At 31.2% G+C, this 19,180-nt stretch overlaps 1 protein-coding gene and 1 long non-coding RNA gene across 3 annotated transcripts in view; one reads left to right on the top strand and one right to left on the bottom strand.

Annotated features, from left to right (window-relative positions):
- Positions 1–14,398, bottom strand: part of LOC128891728 (uncharacterized) — an 18,367-nt gene extending 3,969 nt beyond the window's left edge. For both annotated transcript variants that reach the window (XR_008460901.1, XR_008460902.1), the window contains exons 1-2: positions 11,947–14,398; positions 10,732–11,913 (exon numbers count right to left, since the gene is read on the bottom strand). This is a non-coding gene — a long non-coding RNA (uncharacterized LOC128891728). The remainder of the gene's footprint in view (positions 1–10,731; positions 11,914–11,946) is intronic.
- The window catches only part of LOC128891704 (sodium/potassium-transporting ATPase subunit beta-2-like), a 19,248-nt gene extending 883 nt beyond the window's left edge, over positions 1–18,365 (top strand). Inside the window, exons 2-6 of the mRNA XM_054151430.1 lie at positions 15,988–16,128; positions 16,209–16,328; positions 16,609–16,790; positions 16,900–17,179; positions 17,398–18,365. Coding sequence (XP_054007405.1) covers positions 15,988–16,128; positions 16,209–16,328; positions 16,609–16,790; positions 16,900–17,179; positions 17,398–17,501 — 827 coding nt within the window. The 3' untranslated portion in view covers positions 17,502–18,365. The remainder of the gene's footprint in view (positions 1–15,987; positions 16,129–16,208; positions 16,329–16,608; positions 16,791–16,899; positions 17,180–17,397) is intronic.
- Positions 18,366–19,180: the final 815 nt, after the last annotated feature.

Genomic DNA, 19,180 nt, shown 5'->3' with positions numbered 1-19,180 from the left:
AAAATAATGTAATAAGTACATGGTAAATATAATCAAAAGGTGTGTGCGTACAAATTGAAATATCAATGTTATTATATTAATTGTAGAATATATTCAACATATATTACGTATATTTATTTTTGTATTTTTTAATTGAAGTATAATGATAATTTAGTAGTTTTAACTCTTTGAGGTTATTAGAGCTAGAAACAGAGAATTTCAAATGTAGAAACGTAAAAAACGCTTGTCGTTTAATTGTTACAATTCTTATTGCCGAAGTATATGTATGATACCGTGTTAATTGTAACAGTAAAATTAAATTTCAATCAAAATATAAACAATAGTTTGAACAATTTATTCTAGCATACTTTAAATATATTTTATATTTTTCATAAATGAACGTACATCCTGGTGAGGAAAATTTTCGATAAATCGTCTCGGAGAATTCAACAGGTCACTCCGGACACGATGTTTCGTGTACGACTGTTCGTTATGGATCCAGTATGTTTCGTTATATCGACCCAACCATTGTTTAGTTTCATTTTAGATGTGGCAGTAAATGCCAGCTAATTGCTAAGACGTGGTTACGTTGTATACGGGCTGCTTTAAAACTAGGTATAAAACTAGGTATAAAACTTGGGGGTTTACGACACGGTAACGTGTTGTACAATGACATATTTTTCAATATCTACCATCTAATATTTCATCAAATTTCATTCTCATAATCGTTCCTGCGAGGGGCGTTGTATATTTAAATATTACTTTACCCAATTTCTTTAATGGACATCGTGTCCGAAGAATGGAGAATATTAAATATAATTTCATTTAATCGCGTGTAGTGTTTCGAGATTTCGTGGATTATTTCGATGGAAATGATGATTGTTCTTTAATCTAAAAAATACTAAAATTTCAATAATTTCATCGAGAAAATTCCTTTTTCCATTTAAATTTTGAAACTGTCTAAATATTCTCTGACTTATAAACGATTTGAACGGTGTACTGGTCATCTTCAGATGCGAAGAAAAATGTGTAATTAATCAATAATTGAATAATAAACTTAAAAAGCTACTTTTTTGTAACATGCGGGTAGAATTAACAAATTTGAACGAAATATGTGTAACGTATACGTGTATAATTTACATTAAATTGCGAAGAGAAAATATATTTTTAGCGCCTTCGTTAAAATATAAAATAAATTTGTTGTTGTTTCTTTCTCCAAGAAATTAATTGAATAAATATTTAACAAATTTTGAATACAAATTGTAAATAAATTATAGAATTACTAGTCCTTCTAGATCATCGATTGCACAATTTATATTAAATCCAAAAATTAAAATATCATTAGCCATAATTGGTTAAATATATTATCTAGAGAAACCATAGTATCTTTCGAATTAATCTTCTCGCGTCACTTTCAAATCATTCATGACGATGGTTGAAATTAATTTGAATACATAGGTTGTTCTAAAATACGATTAACTATTTTAAAGCGCATACAAGCATCTTACCAGGGAATAACTTGTAGCGAAACTCGTGTCCTCGTCTCGCTTTAAATAGTTTTACTCGAAGATCGTGTAAGCTGCTTACCGCTGGACGATAGATTTCCATAAACTGAAGATTATTGCTCCGATTTGAACAGACAACTCAAGCATGCCTATTTTACCAAATTACTATGAAAGAAGCACTGTTAGACAATAGATAATGTTTAATTCTATCTTACTTATCGATACGTTTCGATCATGGTGTGATACAAATGATAATATCTAATGTGAATTAACTAGGAGCAGAGCTGGATAAAATACGTATTTTAAATAGTAAATAGTAAATAAATATTTTTTTCGAATCGTGCATGTATTTTTAAAAATAAAATATTTTATTTCGGATCATGCAAGTATTTTTTGAAACAATGTATTTTATTTGATATCAAACATTTTTAAAATGATATTTCAAATAATATTTTATTTGAAAAACACTGAAAATATTTATACCATAGTTCGGAATATTTTATTTTACTAAATTATAGTTTAAAAAAAAAATATACACTACTTTTTCGAAGTTGGATAAGAAATATATTTATTTTGGTAATCTAAAACGAACAAAGTACTTTTCCTCTGCATTATAAACAATGTTTATTAAACATACATTCAATGTACTTCTTCAATGAATACTTCTATTAAGAATCTTCAATAAAAAATCTTCATAAAATGAATGATGGAAAGATATATTCTTTAATCGCAAGAAATCATAATATTTGCAAGAAATAGTTTCTCCATCTGTGTATCATACATACACAGTTTATTTTCAAATTAAGAACTATGGAAAGTATTCTATTTTATGCTTTATGTTACTAAAATGAAACATATTTTATTTTGTGTGTTAGATTATCAAAATAAAATATTTATTTTCGTGCTTTAACTATACATTACCAAAATAAACTATTTTATTTTACGTTTTACATTATCAAAATAAAATATTTTATTTGCTGAAAATTTTATATTCCATTTGAAATACTATTTTGTTTGAATTCTGAAGAATCTATTATTTAAAATAGTATTTAAAATATTTCTTCTACAAATATTACCCACCTCTGACTAGGAGAGACAAAATTAAAATTTCGTTTTTTTATAATGAAATTAATTAATTTGTTGTTTTTAGAGAACTTTTGTCGAAGAATACTAGAATAAGATATCTTCTTTTTGTCAAATCTAAAATCTAAAACAATATGTGTACAATACATTATGAATATAATCTCTAAAAATGATGTGTGAAGCACACATTTCATTGATTTTTATCGTAAATTTACATTGAAGAAATTTGTCTACTATAATTCCACTTTCTATTTATTTTCATACAGGAAAGAGAAAATCAGAATTAAAATGCGTGAGACTTTTTTTAATCCGTAATAATATATTACGTGTGTATAGAATGTATTGCTAAGCTTTTCAAACGTCATTTACGTCATAATTACAAAGATCGAATTTACGGTTTTTAAGGCCACGTTGACCAAGATAAGCTGAGGAGTTTAGGGGCTTCTTTTATTCTGTTTACTTGAACGTAGTCCAGAAACGATGGCCGATGTCCCGTTATATGTACCCTTTAGACGTAAACATAATGCGGTGTATGGGGAAAGGGGAGCAAAGTTGCGAAGGAGTCCTAATCATGAACAGCTTGGTTCGCTTCTAAACAAACTATTTTGAGCCTCAGACACAACCTATGTTCAATTCAAAATGTGGGAGGTTAATATTTTAAATGTATTATTAGTTCAGTGTATTAGTTCAAATTTATCAAAAATTTTTGTTTAGTTTGGACCGAGCATAGTTTGCTTCTGAAGCGGATGCATATCGGATTGGATCTAATATTTTAAACGGCAATGAAAAATATATTATTATTTTAAGTGATACGAAACATTTATCAAAAATTTTAAAAATTTGAACTTAATATATTTCTCCTAAATTAAACAATTTGGACTCGACATAATCTGCCTCCGTCAATTGTGTTTATTGCTATGATTTCTGAGCACGGTTACCTGCAATAATACGCTTTATTTATTAATTTTTTTACACCGCCTCGCAGTCTGCAATTCACAAAGTATTAGGTTGTCCCAAAAGTTTCTTTCGCTCTATTAACACGTAGATTGCCATGTCACCCATGTATGGGTTTCACTCAAGAACTAAAAAGATTCTGAAAAGTTGACATCAAAGGAGATGAATTTAAATGAAATTCATGAATTTTGATGTAGTTACAAACCTAAATACCACGATAAATGTTTGATTACATAGATTTCAGTAGTCTAACTAATATTTAATATTAGCAGAATTTTTTAAGAATATTCGTTTGGCGGTCAACGTGTTAATAAATAATACATGCATAATAGTTTATGTTTTATGTTACATTACTGAATTGTGCACGATTCATTTCGCTCCATTACTGTTTGTCTATTTATAGAAACACGACCACATCAAATAATTGATTGCAACTCGCGAAAGAAACTTTCGGGACAACCTAATATCATTGTGGACGTATGTCGACGTCAAATTTTTCCATTGCTATGATTTCTGGACACGGAAAATCTGTAATATTATGAAACACTATATGTAATAATGCTTTACGCAGCCTCCGTGGTTCGAGCGGCTAAAGAGATCGGTTTACTTCTGTTAGCCAAGTTGGCTAGGTTTATCTGCACGCCCACCAAAGAATGGAACCCTCATCGCATTCCTTCGTTCAATATAACGATCTGAAGAGTTTGTAGTTTCTTCAAACATAATAAATAAGTTGTACTTCGAAGCAATGTAAAGTTACAGAAAAAGAAGCATTGTCGAAATACGCACGAAATAATTTTCCTAGCGTAATTTGAGGTACTTTATTTACTTTCTGATATCCCCGAAATTTCATCTTCAGCTCTTAATCACTGTTGCCGAGCACACTCGGTATCATCTTAGAAGATTGAAGAAAACAATTTCTGCTATCTGATTCTACATGAACAATGATAAAGGAAAGCTTGGTGTTTTGTTTTCCGTATCTCTTATCATTTAGAAATTATTTCAAACCCCCCGAGATTGTTCATACGATCTGTATATATTTTTCCCTTTGAATTCATTTAACCAATAGCTTTGTTACGAATCGACCAATGATTGTTGTTTACTTTTTCGTATCTCTTAGCATCTGTAATTATTTGCAATTATTAAGCCACCGTTCAGGCATCCTCTATATATTTTTTCTTTAAATTAATATGGATTGGACGATTTATGATATATTTATCCAATAGTTTTTTTACGAATCGACCTATACTTTCATATACAGGGTGCGGCAGAAATAACTCCCACATTTTAAAAAACGATTGAAAAAAAAAATGGTACGAGACAACACCAGATACTTTTTATTTCTTAAATCTAGATATAACAAAGTTTTTTTCTACTTTATGTTTTAAAAATTATGTCGTCCAAATGGTGGCCTTTACGGGCGATGCACATTTGGACACTATCTGCAAAATTTCGCGCTGTCGACACCCTGGATGGACCGTAGCTCGGCGGATTTAAGTCCATGTGACTTTTGTCTGTGGAGATACCTCAAGGCCGAGGTTTTCAAACATCGTCCTTGGTCCTTGAATGAACTAAAGGCCATCCAAGTGAAAATTGAAAGAATTTCCCCCGAAATGCTAGCGAGAGTGATGGAAAACTTTCAAGAACGACTCCAAATATGTATCGCCCGTAAAGGCTACCATTTGGACGGCGTAATTTTTAAAACATAAAGTAAAAAAAACTTTGTTATATCTAGATTTAAGAAATAAAAAGTATCTGGTGGTGTCTCGTACCACTTTTTTTTTTCTATCGTTTTTTAAAATGTGGGAGTTCTTTCTGCCGCACCCTGTAAAAGAGACCATGGTGGTAATAATCATGAATGGAAGAATGACTACGTCCGTGCGTAAAACTATCTAGTCTGGCAATCAAGCCTCGTTCGGTTGGCATAACAACGACTGGATACACACCCTGAAGGGTGTAGGGTGGAAGACAACAACTTCATAAAATGGCAATACTCTCTACCCCGCATTAATCCAGGAAGAGTGTTTGCCTGCTATTCATTGGCGAACGTAATTTAATTTACAACGAAGTAAATATTACTCTAGTTACGAGTAAAATTACACTTGTACTCGACCCTAAACAAATTACCTACGTTCGTATAGAAAATATAACTTTTGGATCAAGTTATTGTTTTAATTGTTCTTTATGTTCTGACGAAGAAGTATAGGCTGTTTAATTTTCTGGAAATATTAATAATAACTATTATCTTTTTATAAAATTTATCTTAGATGGGGCTGTTTATTAAATTTAGTTTCAATCTATTATTCGAACATTTTGGATATTCAAATATACGATGAATATAATTTAAATAAAACGTGGCAATTTAGTCAGTTTTAATAAACGAACAATTAGCGCTACGAGCAATTGTTAGCTTTGATAATAGTTAAATGTATCGATTCTTATTTTGAACCATATTCAATAGTCATTTCTGGATTACTAACTGACTTGTATGATGTTAAGGGAAACAATTATAACTTAACATATAAAACAGACACAAAGGTACAAAAAAAAATTATTTAACTATAATAGTACTGAGGCACAAGCAAGTGATAATTTGTTAATGTAAACTGACTATTTGAATACTTTAGTATTCGATGTGGATGAAAAATTATGTATTTCTAATTTATCGTCTTTTTATTATGTTCTATTTTCATTTTAAATATGCCACTAACTGATATTCTGTATATTTATATTCTGGTAACAGAAAATTAATGTGCCTACATTTATAATAATAAGTAATAGTCATATAGATTTTTTTTTTTAAAACAATATCTGAGTAATAATATTTTAATGTTGAAATATTCGAATAATGATATTCAAATACTCAACTACTCGAGTATTTCGATTTCAATACTGCAACATTGTAATACTACAATGTCTGAATACTCAAATGCTAAAATATTTAAATACTTCAATATCTACACATTTAAACACTCCAATACATAAATATTCAAATACTGAACTACTCGAGTATTTCAATTCCAAATACTAAAACAATCTAAAACATCAATACCTGCACACTCGAATATTAAAATATTCAGAACACTCAAATATTCGAAGTTTATTCACAGTATTCGAGTACCTACAATTTCCATGCCTTCAATTGTTCAAATAGTCTCAGCCCTACTTAAAAGTGTATTTATTTATGGAGAAGCAACTATCTTTATCGCCAGCGTTAAAAAGATTTATGGTGACATTATCTAAACCTAAATCAGGATTCACGCTGCAATGAAACATTTCGTTATTAGCATTCTCGTGATTCAACTATTTGTTTTGCTCGTCAGCTGTAAATGTTATATCGTATAAGATTTCGACGAAATTTGGATTTGGATTTCGTCTGCGATTTCTGCCTCGAGGGTTGCACGTGAATTCCATCGGCATAATATTTGGACAAGGTTTACATTTTTATGGAGTTGAGAGCTACGCTTTGAAATACGAGCCGCTTTAAAATTTTCATTGTCACGTACCAAGGTGGTCTCTTAGTCTTGCAATCCGATCAACGATCATGTGGCAGCAGTTGTTGGAATTTATTTCAATAGCACACAGAAGACCCACAGAAATCCAGAGTGAACTGTCAGATTACGTTTTCCTTCGCTTAATTAGCTCAGAAGCCTGTCACCATTTTTGCAGTTTCTTGCAAATTGCATTCAGTGTCAAAACGTGACCCATCATTCATCCTTGGACTTCAGAAAACCTCGACATTATTGCATTTGCTACTGCAGTTTTCTAATAATAATTAGGCATACCCTTCGTTGGTCTCGAATTTTTCATAAAACGTAATACTGTTTTCTAATAAATGTATTCATGTTTCAACAATTTTCATTCAATTTCTATAGTACGATGTTTTTATTCACTAAAAGTTTACTGCGCCAAAATAATAACTTTTTATTTTAATTTTATATCGACTTCCAGACAAGATTATCTCATTACAAACAAGAAGTTCGATCAAATTTACTATTTACAATTATCTTTTACAGAAAGTGAATGAAAAATGATGAACATTGTAGGTAAATAACGTCGTTCATTGAATTATAAAAGCAGTTGTACAAGATATATTTAGATGAAAATTGTTTAATATAATAAGATGAATTGCAATAGCAAAGAAAACCACAAATATATTATTATCTTCCCCAAATTATACAATGCGCAAAAATCAATGAGACAAAATATATCAAATAGCCTTGTGTCCCAAATCGGATTCCATAGTAACAAAACTGATGAACAAAAGTCTATTCATGTATCTCTCTCTCGCGTGGGACCGTGGGAAATTTCAAAGTGGACACTGTTTCTCCCCCTACTCGCGCGTAATTCAATAATTTAAGGAAACATACTTGGTATCGAGCACACCTATCGTCTATTTGTTCGAAGTAAACGTACACACGGCGAACAAAAATAAAAGCGAGATAGAAAAAGACGGAAGCGTGAAGCGCGGTTAATTCGCGGTCCACACAACGGTTTGCCCAGCTGAATGGCAATTGTTAAACTTCCTTTAGCGCAAACGTGTACAACGAGGTCAATTGGCGTTAAATGGAGGCATTACGACATTATGTAACTTAGGGCCATTCCGAAGGGTACACCCACGCGACCATACCGTTGATTTCGTTCAGCGTCAACCCCATGGAAATATCTCAAGTTGAATCCATATCGACGAGAAAAGGGTGATTTTTCTAACGCTTCTAGCTTTTGTTAAAAAAAATTCATCGTTTCTTGTAAAAAATAGCGCAAATCTCGAGTTATTAGGTCTAGAAATTAATTCTGTGTTTATACATATATTCAATCATTTATAACTGTAATTTAATGATTCTTTTACAGCTGACTAGAAATCTAAAGAACTACCAGTTCGATCGACTTCATACAGTGGGTGTAGAAAGTATTCGTACACTGACCAATTTATCTAAAAAAAAACCATGTACAATTGTAATTTATTAACTTATTTTTTATAAACAATGACATTCTACATATTCTCGGAAATCTCTAGAATAGATAGATTACAAAAAAAAATAGCTATTTATCTAAGTTGCGAAATTAACAAAAAAAAAAAAAAAAAAAAACAATTAATCGATAGAAATATTGAAGCAACAAGTATTCGCACAACTGTTTAATTTTTAAAACTTGATTAAAAAAAAAAAAAGAAATTTACATTAATTTATAAGTATATAATACTTCCTTCGTGGGATGTACTTTTGACTTTATAATTATTGTAACTTTTCTAAGCATTAAATTAACTACATCATTAGTTATACGAAGTGGGATCTTCAATTCCTCTATCAGAGCCATTTTTAAAAGTACTTTACTGGAAATTTGATGTTTTCTAATTCGTACGGAGTAATAAACTAATGTGTTTACGTTACAAACTCTACTGTAAATGGTTCGTCATAAGTAGACTGCGGATCTTTATGCATTTATAGAAAATTTGAATGTGCAAGAAACTACAAAATGCAAACAATATGCAAGAATATAAAAAAGATTGAAAGTAGAGTTCGTGTTATAATATTTGCAGAATAAAACAAATTCCTATTTAAGTTCAATTTTTGAAGGCACGTTCGCGAAGATTTTATTTTGCATAAAGATCCGCAGTCTAGTCACAAGAATCGTACAAATACTTATTGCTTCTATACTTTTACCCACTTTTCGCACTTTTTTTGTTAATCTCACAAATTATATTAACTAGTAAATGTTGTTTGGGTTATATCTATCTTAGAGACTTCCGAGAATATGTAAAATATCATTGATTATAAAAAAAGAAGTTAAGAAACTACAATTTCACACAAAAGTTTTTTGGGAAATTGATCGGTGTACGAATACATTCTACACCCACTGTATATGCTAAGACTACTCTTATACATATCTTATGTATATGTTATTTGAAATGTAGCGTGAGTGTTTTTGAAAACGTTCATTTTTGGAGAAATTATAATAAAGTTAAGGGAAAAGACTTAATTTTTTTCATTGATAACGTAAGATTGAAAATTTTGCAAGTGATGATTGTAATAAAATATCGACAAAATCTCATGCTATATTTAAGATAATGTATTGTAAGAGTATTTAGCTTTAAATTTGATGTCGATTGAATCGGTAGTTTCTGAGAATCTGTGAAGGCCAGCTAAAAAAATGCTATGTCGAGGAATATCTCTTGCGACGGCATTTTGCAATATTCTTCAAAACAAATTTTACAAGATATACTCCAAAGTAAATATATTCGGATATTAGAATTGTAACTTTCTACATTACACAGTTTGTACGTTAAGAATTTCTTAGAATTGGTCTGGGGTCGCACCCAGAGACCAAATAATACAAGTAGTGTATGGAATCCAGTGATTTGCTTCTGGAGGAGTTAGAGTACTTATACACGTTAGCATATTTTAATTGAATAGTGCTTCTAATAGTGTAATTCTGAAAATTAGAAGCTTGAGGATTGACTTTTACATTACATTAACATTATTACATTTCTGAAATGTTCCCAAACATAATTATTTTGTTGTGTTTTTCTTTTGGAGCTTACTTTCTATCAAATAGGAAGTTTAACAAAGTAAAATGCACGAATGAAATTTGTGTGTTACATATTCTGCTCTATGTTTCTCAATGTTTTGTTATGTGTACTACGATAACCATCAAGATCGCAATTGACATGGATATAAGGAATTTGATACGAGTTCGTAATACCATTTACCGCGTTGCTTAGTGAGCTTGTGAGACAATTCTTGTATGTTAATTTGAATCTGATCTAAGCTCAATTATCCTTCAAAAACACAGAGTGAAATGTTTAAAAATAAAAAGAATGATTAAAATGGAGGATACGTAAATATTTCTAATCTATGCGAGTATTTGAAAGAAAACTAATTAGGATAAATTGTTTGCAAGGGAAAACAATTTTCCAAAATCATATTTTACAAAAATTTTAAGATTAAACAATCAAACAATTTTATAGTAAATGTGATTGCGTGAACGCATTTTTGTTCTGTGCCCTTTTAGAAGATAAAAGCACAAATTTCAACTACGTGTAACTGAATACTATTCTAATCATCTAATCTCAAAAAAGGCAAACACGATATCAGCAGAAATATAATTATCCAATATAATAATTCACTATAAATATACATTATTTAAATTTAATTTCTGTATAAAATATCTATTGTAGTTTGGTAGTCTACATCAGATACAATAATGCAATTACCTTAATAATCTGGAAGACACTTGTCCACTGCGAGTGGTGCACGTGCCCAAGAGCTTCCCCCACTCTATAGCAATTAGGATGCGCGTTCTCCGACGGCGCAGACTATCTCGATCTACTCTGCTCTACGTTCTGATCTATACTGACGTCTTTCTCTCTCAGCTCTTACTCCCTCCATGCGCGGTAGTGGGGGAAGGAACTGCGCGAGGGGCTCCACCCGTGGACAGGCCTGATCTAAAAGAAACGATATTAATTAGAGAAAAGAATAAAATAAATTAGTGAAAACTAGAAGGAAATACTGGAAACATGAAGTGTTATAATTAATCAATAAAGAAAAGGAAAAGGATAGAAATAACAAATGTAAGTATGAAAGGATAATAAGTATTAGAAAAAGAGAATGATAAAAATAACAAATATAAGTATGCAAGGATAATAAGTATTAGAAAAAGAGAATGAAAAAAATAACAAATATAAGTATGAAAGGATAACAAGTATTAGAAAAGAATAAGAATAAAAATAATAAAGAAAATAATGAATATAAGATGTAACCGTAAGATATCTACGCTTTACTAACATATTCTACAATAAGTTTTCAAGACGACGAAAATTAGACAACAAAATGCTTGTCGAATAATACAAGTAATTCATCCTGAGTATTCTTCGAGCATTTATTATTTTTTTCTTTTCTTTTATTGGAAAAACCCTCTTCAGAAACAATTCCTGAATTAATAGATTACATAAATCTGTAATAATAAATGTTTGAAGGCTAGTCAAAACAATTTACCATCATTCACAGAATGATTGCCATTGACACATTGCAGAACTCAAGCCTAATCAATTACCGGTTCGCGTAGTCTACTTCCTGCAGCGTAACTGATTAACATGCTACAGTAATTTAGGGTTTTACATCCTCTTCTGTTCTAAGTTTTATATGATAAACAAGACAATTTAGTTTAAATATATGTGACACATCTAGATCAAAATCGGATGCAGTGAATATTTTCGTAATGTCTAATTATTGTTCTCGATTCATTTTTACAATGTGATTCAATTAGACAAAAATGTAATACTATGAACAATTTCATAATTCTTAATTTTTATTTTAAATTTAGTTTAACCCCTTAACCTACAGCTACGTGTGAGCCACGTGGTCTTGTATTCGGGCTCAATGTAAACATTAGGAGCCTGGCTCGTGGTACGGTGGTCGCGACTTGTAACGTCACACCATTGACGATTGTTCATTTTTGTATAATCGCTAATTATTTGAATTGCTAATTTATTCAGACATTAGAGATAAATGTTATTGATTTGTGTTATACTTTATTGATAGATAATAAACATCTTGTGGTATATCTATCACAGTTATTTCATCAGGTTGTAATTAATTATCAAATATTTCGCAAAATTAAACTAGTTGTATCTTACACATGTACTTCGATTCTGTAAGTCGTGCGCGATTGGTACAACTTATTGTTAGGTCCGATTTGCCGAACCGTGGAATGGCTCGAAGGCTGAGCGATCTTGTTTAAGTTTTGATCTCAGGCTGTAGGTTAAACTCTTTGCGGCACAGGAATTCAGGTCATAAAATAGACTCATGTTGCACAGGAATTTTATTGCGTTTCAAATCAAACAAAATTGTTATATTTTTGTTAATAAAGGTATCATATAATGTAACAAAATAAATATAATAACAAGGGGCGTCACATTCATAGTTTTAAGAATATTAAAACATAAACAATAAATAAAAATATGTTTTTTTGTATTGCTCCCCAAGTTGCATGGTGGGACGAATAAAATTCCACCATACTTTCATCATTTGCAAACAAATTTAATCTAGTTTTTATTATAAAACACTTCACTTGTTTATATAGAACTAATTTTTATATAAATTAACTTACCTCTACGATTTTTCACATAAAACCAAGAAAGAAATATCATCGCAATAAACCTTCCGCTTCCAACAATTGTTGAACCGGTATTAGCATGTTGAAAGTTGTCAACATAACATTGTCAACATAACGTGCATACATTTGTAACATTGGATGAATATATTACCATCTGCTTTACGTAAATAAGGCGAAATATAAACCTGTACACATGCAGCTATGGCAAAATTTCGAGGTGGGATTAAAAATGTTCCACCGTGCATTACGGTCCATCAAAAAGGTGGGACACTTTTAATCTCACCGTGCCCCAAAGAGTTAAGGGATTAACAATACCATTCAACCAGATAAAAATCTAACACAAGTGAACATTCATAATTTCTACTTTTTGTAGTGCTCAATTTAAAAAAAAAAAAATCCCTAAGTTCCAAATACAAAGTAAATTTCTTTAGTATGCTGCGTGATTCCTTCAATGAATTATCATTGCGACCGAAACCATCCTTTTTCGATATAAACGTACTCCATCCTTCCACATACTTCGTTGCAAATATTACTTTACACGTGGGGAACGTCGGTAATACAATACACTAGTTAACTATCACGATTCCATATATCATATTTCCTCGTGATTTTATAAATGAATCGTAACACACAATGCAGATATACGGTTAGTACCGACATGACAATTTCATTCGATTGTCGCAATAGGTCGACATGCAGAGGTAGCGAGTACCGTCATTGTGCATTGTGTGTCTGATATTCGTAGCATCGATAAAATTAAATTTCACACGGAGCACGAAGCTGCTCGACGCAGTCTACGAACATTGAAAATCCAGAGGATCGCTATTATCGTTCAAATTAATGTTAATATTCTAGATTTAATGAGATAATCACGAAAATATTCTAATATTTGCAACATAAATGTTTTAAATGTACGAGTTAAATATTATTGTATGCATTGCATTGTTGTATTTGATTTTTGTGACAAACAATGGAACATAAAAAAGTTATTAGCATCGTTATGACTATCGCCATGAAACTATTGGTACGAAATTTTCAAAGCAAAAGTTTATCAGTTAGTATTATTGTTTGATCTCTTGAAATGTAGAATGAATAATAAACATATTCAAGAATAAGAATTTTTGCCAACTAAACTGAACTTACTTTCAAAACTAAGAAACAAGAAAAAACCCAAGAATAAAGAATCTAACGATATTGTTGAGAAAAAAGGAGTATTATTTTTCTACATTTAGTTTTTGTGATAAACAATAGTAAGTAAAAAAAATGATTAGAACCCTTACGAAATTTCCGAAGCATTTTCGATCTACTGGCGTACTAATAGTTCCATCGTGCAAGTCCAAGGACTTAAAATTCTTCTTACGAAAGCAATACTCGACGGAGGTCATTTCAGCAAGGAATAGAATCCAAGAAGCGACCTTGCGAGACACTGAATCGGTTCGTAATTGAATTGCTCCACTTGACCACCACGCTTTGATCTTCCCTTGAATTGAACCAACGATTAATGCAATTAACCCATATTATACGGAGTACCACCACGCGCTGATTAATTCCTCCACTGTAACAGACGTCTCATAAAACTCACAGCGATTTACTCCCGACATTTAACCCTCTGCTGGGGTTTTGGAAGAATCGTCTCAAGTATCATCGTAATTACTTGTACGAAGTTCAGGGAGCTAAAAATATTTACGAGTTAGACTATAATATTAGGTTGTCCCGAAAGTTTCTTTCGCGAGTTGCACTCAATTATTTTATGTGGTCGTGTTTACATAAATAGACAATCTAATTTCATATACAAGGTGTCCCAAAAGTCGGGGAGGAGCCGGAAATGGGGGGTAGCTGAGACGATTCTGAACAACAATTTCCTTTGCAAAAATATCGGATGGGGTTTCGTTAAGGAGATATTAAGAGAAAACCCCGACCAATCAGAGCGCACGTAGACCGTTCGAGCGACCGTGGTAGCGAAGGCTACGCGCTAGGCGGCAGCGTCAATGTCCTTCGATGCACGTTGAGTCACTTGTTCGCGTACAAGCCCGGCCGCTTAGCTCGTAGCCTTCGCTACCGTGGCCGCTCCACCGGTATCCGAGCGCTCTGATTGGTCGACGTTTCCCGTTAATATCTCCTTAACGAAGCCCCATCCGACATTTTTGCAAAGGATGTTGTTCAGAATCGTCTCAGCTACCCCCCATTTCCGGCTCCTTCCCGACTTTTGGGACACCCTGTATATTCATGTTGTAACAGCAATGGAGCAAAATGAATCGTGCACAATTCAGTAATGTAATATACAACATAAACTATTGTGCATGTATTACTTATTAATAAAGCGAAAGAAACTTTTCGGACAACCTAATACATACAGAACGATACTCGATAATATAATTTAAGGAAATGTCAAGGAGCCTGTAATTTTATATTAATATAAAATGTGTATGTTTGTGATTTTCTTATAACTCTTACTATTGTTGTTCAATCCAGATGAAGTTTTGTTTTAATTGTTCTTTATGTTCTGACGAAGAGTATAGGCTGTTTAATTTTCTGGAAATATTAATAATAACTATTATCTTTTTATAAAATTTATCTTAAATCCATGGTGAGTGATCTGTACGAAAAAATGTTTAAGCTTGTGTGGCGAAATTTGATATGTTTACTCTACAAATACCTATTATTTGAAATAAACTTTTTGAAAGGCAAGAATTTTGACCAAAAATATAGTTTATAAGAATATTCTAAAGATAATGTGGTTTATAAGGAATTTCTATAACTACAAACTCTAGAATAAATAAATACAAAAATGTCTTGTTTAAACCTTTGAATCTCTATTAACTATAACAAACTAAGTAAATTAACAATGAATCACGTTCATACAATTTCGTTCACAATACTGGTTACAATACTGTGGACAATACATGGTAACTTTAAACTGTATAAACCTCAAACGGAAATATATAAATTGAAAACGGAAATATGGAAAATGGACACCGGATGTAGGAACATTGAGTCGTATTGTGCTGTTACTTGTCATGCCACAATCACGGAAACAATCATATATTTTTTTTTATGAGGTCATGAACTATGAGGTAAATAAAATTGTAAAATTTAATAGAAAAATAATTGATCAAACAAATAAATATTAGATGTATAAGTTAATAATATTAAAAATTGACAAGGTGAATTGATGATAAACCTGTAACAAATTTGACAAAACTACAATGTTATTAATATACTATTAACTATTATATCATCTTCATGGCGAGGTATAGTTTCTAAGAAATCTGTCAATATTAAAACTAATTTTGATAATATATTGGAATAATTAACATTAGGCCAAAAGGCTAACAAACAAATGTTCTTTTTCCAGGTAAAATTGGACTGTTCTATTTAATATTCTACGGGGTGCTGGCTGCACTAGTTGCAATTTGCTTCTGGGGATTTTTTCAAACACTGGATCCGAGGGTACCGAGGTGGCAGCTGGAACGTTCGATAATTGGAACAAGTCCTGGTAAATAATGCACATAATCTTGAAAATAATCACGTATACATTTCTAACATTTTCTGTCAATTAACATTGTCCTTTTATAGGTCTAGGATTCAGGCCTAGACCACCACTAGAGAATGTGGAAAGCACACTGATCTGGTACAGGGGAACGGACAGCGAGAACTTCAAATACTGGATTGATTCCCTACAGGCTTTTCTCAAAGGTAATAACCATGGTATAATTCAAATTGTTAGGACAGCTTAAAAATGATTTTGGAATACATCTGTAATTTTTACTATTAATAAATGCTTTAAAAAAATTTTTAAATCACCCATTTATCATCTGCAAAATTATTACAAATCAAATGAAACACGTTATTACACTAGTTAATGATATTTTTACATATTTTTACATATTTTTACATATTTTTACTTTGTTCACGATATCTCCTTTTCTACTTTGTTCTCAGTTTAATTATATCGGATTTCTTGATCATTTTGCAGATTATATAACACCAGGTTCGGTTCCTGGTCTAGGTGCAAACATTAATAAATGTGATTACAATCAACCACCACCGCCTGGGAAGGTCTGCGACGTCGACGTTAAGAATATGGGACCTTGTACTAAAGAAAATAAATACAATTATCACAGAAATGCTCCATGCATTTTTCTTAAACTTAATAAGGTATTATTATCTTAAATTTAATAAGAAGCAAGTAACATACATTTAATTTAGAATATTTATGTTACGAGTTCTGTTAGTCAACAGTTAATACGGAAATATATTTTTGCAGATATATGGTTGGAGACCAGAGTACTATAACGACACGGATTCATTACCAGAAAAAATGCCTGTCGATCTCAAGAACCATATTGGCCTTCTAAAGGCAAATAATTCTTTAGAACTTAATACCGTGTGGGTGTCCTGCGAAGGAGAAAGTCCTGCCGATCAAGAAAATATAGGACCAATTCAATATATACCGCGAAGAGGATTTCCCGGTTATTTTTATCCGTATGAAAATAACGAGGGATACCTTAGCCCCCTGGTCGCCATTCATTTTGTTCGACCACGTAGTAAGTATCAGAAATAAATATTTAATAGAATTAAGGGTGTATCGTACTTTTGTATTCGACTTACAACAAGATTACATGTAAACAAAAAGATGTTTTAAAATAGTACAAAAGTACAAGACACGAATTGAAATGTATAATAGGAAGATAAAGTTTGAGGAATAGTGATAATTAATGAGAAACGTTGGTACACTTAAACAAAAGCAAATATTTTGTTACAGCTGGAATTTTAATAAACATAGAGTGCAAGGCGTGGGCGAAGAACATTAGACACAGCCGCAACGATGAAATGGGCGCAGTCCATTTGGAGTTGATGATAGATTAAGAGGGCTCACGCACCTTTTTGGCCCATCCCTTGTTAGCGTACAGAGGCTAAACGCGAATCTCATATTGTCTGACTCTTCGACATAGACTCCCGCTCAGAAGTATGTGGACACTTCCTTAATAGAAATAAATACCTAATCAAAGTTGCGAATCTATTAATATCAATTACATCATTTATGTTTCCATATGTTTATGTTGCATTAGTAAATATATTTTATTAATAGTTTTTTTTTTTAAACATCATATTAGTAATGATAAACAAACCATAGAGATAACTAGATAATGATAAAATTCCTTTTACCAAACTTGGATACCATTAATTTCTTTATTGTATCCGAAATAATATTATCTCATACAATAAAGGTTGTATAGTAATAATTTACGGTGTATATTAATTAATCATTGAAGGTAATAAGTGTCCACATGTTTATGAACGAAGGTGTACCTATATGCTATTGAATAAAGCCGTGAAGCCGTCAGAAACTGATTACAGCTGGCAAAGTGGATACAATTTTTGTCAAGTACAAAACTAAAAAGGATTTTTTGTGTTCGTATTATCGGAAGTCTGTTTCTCGTGTACCGAGACAAGTTTCAGGTTTTATACAACCTGTATGCAGTGTTCAGCTTCTTATGCCATATCTTATTCGAGTGAATTTTATAAAAGAAAAAAACGTACCATTAAGATAGTTCTTCATTGATCTGACATAATAGAAACTATACAATGGAAAAAGTATATACAAAGGATAGACATGCTTACTGTGTGTTAATACGAACATATTTTAAAAATGGATGTAATTGTATTCTTTCACAATGAAATTTTCATGATTAATTGTAATAATAAATAAAAGTAGATATACTGCTCCTACTCGGTACAGTTAAATTTAATACACGATTTATGTATCCATCAGATAAATAAGATTTAATTAATCTATACGAATATTGGATTATTCCAGATTCTAGTTCGATCCGTAAATCATCGTACATACCTATGTGAAAATATCAAAAACTTTTACTTAACATGTACTACTTCTATCCAAAAAATAGGAATAATTATTATAAATCGAATCTGATTAAAGATCTGATTTTAATATTTAAGGAATTAATAATAAAACAATCATAATATTAATAATAGTTCTCTATCTTAACTAATATTTAAATATATTTTGTGAAAAATAGAGACCATCAGAAACTGGAGAAAGGTAAACGCTTATAAAAGTATTTAAATTAGTGATTACTGTAATTTTTGAATCTTCTATTGTGAAAATTCGTACCTATTAATGTCCGATGCGAATAGATCTCTTAAACGTGACAAAGATAATATATATATTTTGCTTCTAAAGTATATAAATGTATCATATATGTACGCATATATTTTTATAGATAAGACTTTCTTCGTTTAAATCACAGATTGTTGTCATCTATTTCTACTACGTATAATTGTAATTAAATGCCTCTTTAAAAAATCCTTATGGAAGGTTATCTCTTATATTTATTTTATCGAAAAATTATTTTATTTATAGTTCTTGTAGAAAATTGACCACAGAAAGCTAATAACGCATGTATATGGATAGCAATAATTTCTCAGAATATTTCAATGAAGCTTGTGGATTAATAAAGAAACTGACTGCCCCTAAAATTTTTCCCAAATTTCATATAATTTTTATAAAGCCATTTAGACAC

This window comes from Hylaeus anthracinus, unplaced genomic scaffold, assembly GCF_026225885.1.
Source record: "Hylaeus anthracinus isolate JK02 unplaced genomic scaffold, UHH_iyHylAnth1.0_haploid 12002, whole genome shotgun sequence".
NCBI lineage: Eukaryota > Metazoa > Arthropoda > Insecta > Hymenoptera > Colletidae > Hylaeus > Hylaeus anthracinus.
Note: the sequence above shows the minus strand (reverse complement) of the source record. Positions and strands in the feature narration are given on the sequence as shown.